The sequence below is a fragment of the Lontra canadensis genome, unplaced genomic scaffold (genome assembly GCF_010015895.1).
Source record: "Lontra canadensis isolate GAN:19392208 unplaced genomic scaffold, GSC_riverotter_1.0 scaffold1, whole genome shotgun sequence".
Taxonomy (NCBI): Eukaryota; Metazoa; Chordata; class Mammalia; order Carnivora; family Mustelidae; genus Lontra; species Lontra canadensis.
In genome coordinates this window covers 8,575,492-8,579,311 of record NW_022630995.1, presented here as the reverse complement: position 1 = coordinate 8,579,311, position 3,820 = coordinate 8,575,492, and the positions used below count along the sequence as shown (strand labels likewise).

General features: G+C 34.9%; 1 protein-coding gene across 1 annotated transcript; it reads left to right on the top strand.

The window, feature by feature from the left end:
* Positions 1-1,011: 1,011 nt before the first annotated feature.
* On the top strand, positions 1,012-3,402 carry CXCL8 (C-X-C motif chemokine ligand 8). Its single transcript, XM_032841413.1, has 4 exons — positions 1,012-1,173; positions 2,246-2,381; positions 2,658-2,741; positions 3,191-3,402. The coding sequence occupies exons 1-4, from the start codon at positions 1,110-1,112 to the stop codon at positions 3,210-3,212; spliced, it is 306 nt and encodes a 101-aa protein (XP_032697304.1). The 5' UTR covers positions 1,012-1,109; the 3' UTR covers positions 3,213-3,402.
* Positions 3,403-3,820: the final 418 nt, after the last annotated feature.

Below are 3,820 nucleotides of genomic sequence, written 5' to 3'. Positions count from 1 at the left end.
TGAACTCAGAAAGTTTAAAAGTCATACAAAAATTAAGCGGCTGAAGCAGGGTTTGAACTTAGATGCCTTTATCCACTAAGTATAATTAGCTACCACCCCATCCCACCCCAACTAAGTAACCCCAGGGAACCACTTCCTAGAGCACAGACATATCTTCATTCACCTGTCCTTGAACCATGTCTTTATATAGAATGTACTGTTTTTCTCTACCTTCTCTTCCTTCAATATCCTGCTCACACTGTTTATGGAATATTCTGTCTTTATGCCCTTGTTGGGATTAACATATCAATACCACTTATCTGTTCTGTAATATAGTGAAGTCCTTATATCGCTTTCTTCTTCTGATGGACCAAACTCTTTGAAAACATGTATCTAATCTTATCTATCTTTAGATCCCCACATGACTCAGAATTTACTTGATAAATATTTTTGGAACTGAAAGATGTGTCTTTTCATTCTTTCAAACATACATTAGAAAGCCAAATCTTTTGAAGAGTTGTAATATGCTCCTTGGGAACAGTAATAGTTCCTGGAAACTTTCCAAAATGCTCAGAAAAGGACTTCGCAAAATTATGTCTTCAATAAAAGTAGTTGGCAAGATTACCTTCTCTGTCATTGAAGCACATGTAAGTTACCTAAAGAAATGACCATGCCCTTAAAGAGTAATCATAAATGACCTTACTTTAACAAATGCCAAATAGTAAACAATAAATTTATTTATACATAAAAAATTACAACTGATAATAATGTATCAAAGAAGCTTGAATATTTAACAATGATTTTTAAATGTGCTTTAAAACAAATATGTTTTTAAATAAAATAAATTCTGTTAAAGATCCAATAGAACTTCAATCCTGCCAAAAAATTTGATGAGACAAATTAGAGTCTGATGACTCAGGTCTGCTCTCAAAGGGCAAGCGGATGGTTGCATATTGTGGAATTTCCTCTGACATAATGCAAGAATGAGAGTGCATATTCTCTGCTGCTCTGAATAATATAAAAAGCCACAGAAGCTCTCCAACCAATAGAAGCCCCTTGGGACAGCAGAGCTCACAAGCCTCTGGGACAAGAGCCAGAAAGAAACCAGACCGAAGGCACCTTGCATCAACATGACTTCCAAGCTGGCTGTTGCTCTCTTGGCAGTTTTCCTGCTTTCTGCAGTTCTGTGTGAAGGTAAGCAGACTTTTCTGGTCTACAGAATTTTCCTGTGTCTAAATGTGATCCTCAGATAGCAAGGTTTCCCTTAATGCTTTAATAGCAAACATCTTCTTTATTCAACTAAAGGAAATAATATTTGCAGTAACTTAAAATTAAATTGAAGCTTTAATTGTTTAGGTTTTATCTCTACAATACTTAGACATCTTGTTCCTATTTTTCATACTTTATAGGATGCATACATATAAACGCATTAATATAAATCTGTAATTTAGAGCATAGGGGAGAGGCAGAGAGAGAGAGAGAGAGAGAGAGAGAGAGAATCTCAAGCAGACTCCACGCTGAGTGAGGAGTCAGATGCGGAGCTTGATCTCATGACCCTGAGATTATGGCCTGAGCCAAAACCAAGAGTCAGATGCTTAACCAACTGGGACATCCAGATACCCCTGGAATATATCTTACTAGAGACCACAATTACCCATATTATTTATTAATATCAAGTGAGGTAACTCCATAACTTTATTCCACATGTTGTTTTATTGACAAGCTTTCCTCTTTGATTTAAAGACAACCTGACAAATTGTAAAACTTCCTGGGATCTCTCCCTTGAAAGAAATACAGTTAGAAATGTTTGTTTTTATACTTCTTTTCTTTTCCATTAAGCATTACAGATTTTGCTAAGAGACATCTTTGTGCAACTTATATATTTCTATTAATGCTTTCTGAAGGCAACGTCTCTGTTGTTGAATCTTAGTTTACATACTATAAGTAGCATTGTGGTATCATGGAAGATTACACAATCAACTAGAAGAAAAAGTACCATAAGGATGTCAGCATTTCACAAAGACAACTCCAAGTCTTTATGCAGGAAGTCCACCAATCCTGTCATTAATGATAGCTGTGGTTTTCTTAATTGAACTTAGGGGCTAGAAGAATATTTCAGCCTTCTCCTTTATGAATGAGTTTACTTAAGAAGTGCTGTTTACCAAACATACTGTCACCAAATTATCAGATTGGAATTAAGGAGAGAGTAGCCAGCAGATCCATGTTTGGGATGAAATTAATCCTTGTTTTTATTATTTTTCCACAGCTGCAGTTTTGTCAAGAGTGAGTTCAGAACTCCGATGCCAGTGCATTAAAACCCACTCCACGCCTTTCCATCCCAAATATATCAAAGAACTGAGAGTGATTGACAGTGGTCCACATTGTGAAAACTCAGAAATCATGTAAGTACTTTCAAAAGTGATTAGATATGTTACTTCAGCAAACCTAAAATTGGGGAAGGTGGAAGTATCCAGCAAAGTTCTAGGTTCAGGAATACAGTAGTGGGCAGAACAAAAAAAAAAAAAATTCTTTGTCTCCATGACATTTAAATATGTCTTGTAACTAAAAATGAGTTGGACTCAGATTTTATGCTCATACTTTAGGAACCACAACTTGAAGGGCAAAGGAATGTCTAAAATCTTCTAAGTACTGATTTAATCATATCTCTCTCATTTCAGTGTAAAGCTTGTGAATGGAAAAGAGGTGTGCCTGGACCCCAAGGAAAGCTGGGTACAGAGAATTGTGCAGATATTTTTGAAGAGGTAAGTTGTGGGTTGTTTTTTTTTTTGGTTTTTTTTTTTTTTGTTAATTCTTCATTTACCCTGAGACATACTGTCTAAAAGTTAGCCTATAAATTTTCTGTTGCTGCTGGAAGTCTACTTTCTTGGGGATCTGAGTCTTTGATTAAAAACAAAACAAAACAAAACAAACAAACAAAAAACCCCATAGAAATAGTGAATTTGTTGTACTCATGCCTGGGAAGACCACACATCTCAGTTTGTCTAGGGAACTGGTTCCCTTTCATTCTCAGAAGTTTCCTAGTTTGGATGATAACTTACCTGTCTCTCTACTCATAGTTGAAAATTAGGATATTTCTAATACATGAATATCTAAGACTATTAATTTCCTAATAAATATATTTTCAAAAATGATACTTTCCTCCTTATTAGAACACTATTAATTAATTTTTTCCCATTTTATTTATTTTCAGGGCTGAGAAACAGGAATCGTGAAACAAACAAGCATTCTCTGTGGTTTCCAAGAATTCCTCAGTAAAGATGTCAATGAGACGTCATATAAATCTACTTCAGCACTTCATGTTCCATGTGGGTCTGGTGTAGGGTTGTCAGATAAAATACAGTATGCCCAGTTAGATTTGAATATTAAGTAAAACAATGAATAGGGTTTTTTTTTTTTTGATGTCTCATATATATTGTCTTATGCAATATCTAGGCATACTTATGTTAAAAATATTATTCATTGTTTACTGTAAATTCAAATTTAGCTGGAAATCCTGGAAATATTTTGTTGTTGCTACAACTTTCCACCCCAGCCTGCTGGTCAGGATACACCAGTCCCTGTTAAACTTTGCCTTGGTTTCTTCTTTATTCCTCAACTGGAGAAAAAGTGTCAGCCACCATCCTAACTCACAGAAGTGTGAGGACATGTGGAAGCACTTTAACTTTTTCTCATGTTGTCTGAATTATGTTCAAGTGAAACTTGTTTGCTTATTTATTATTTATATATTTATTTAAGAAATAAATATAAGAATATCTGTGCATAAATTTGGAAAAATGGGAAAGGAAGCATTGTTGATAAACTAGTAGAATGATGGTAGTGA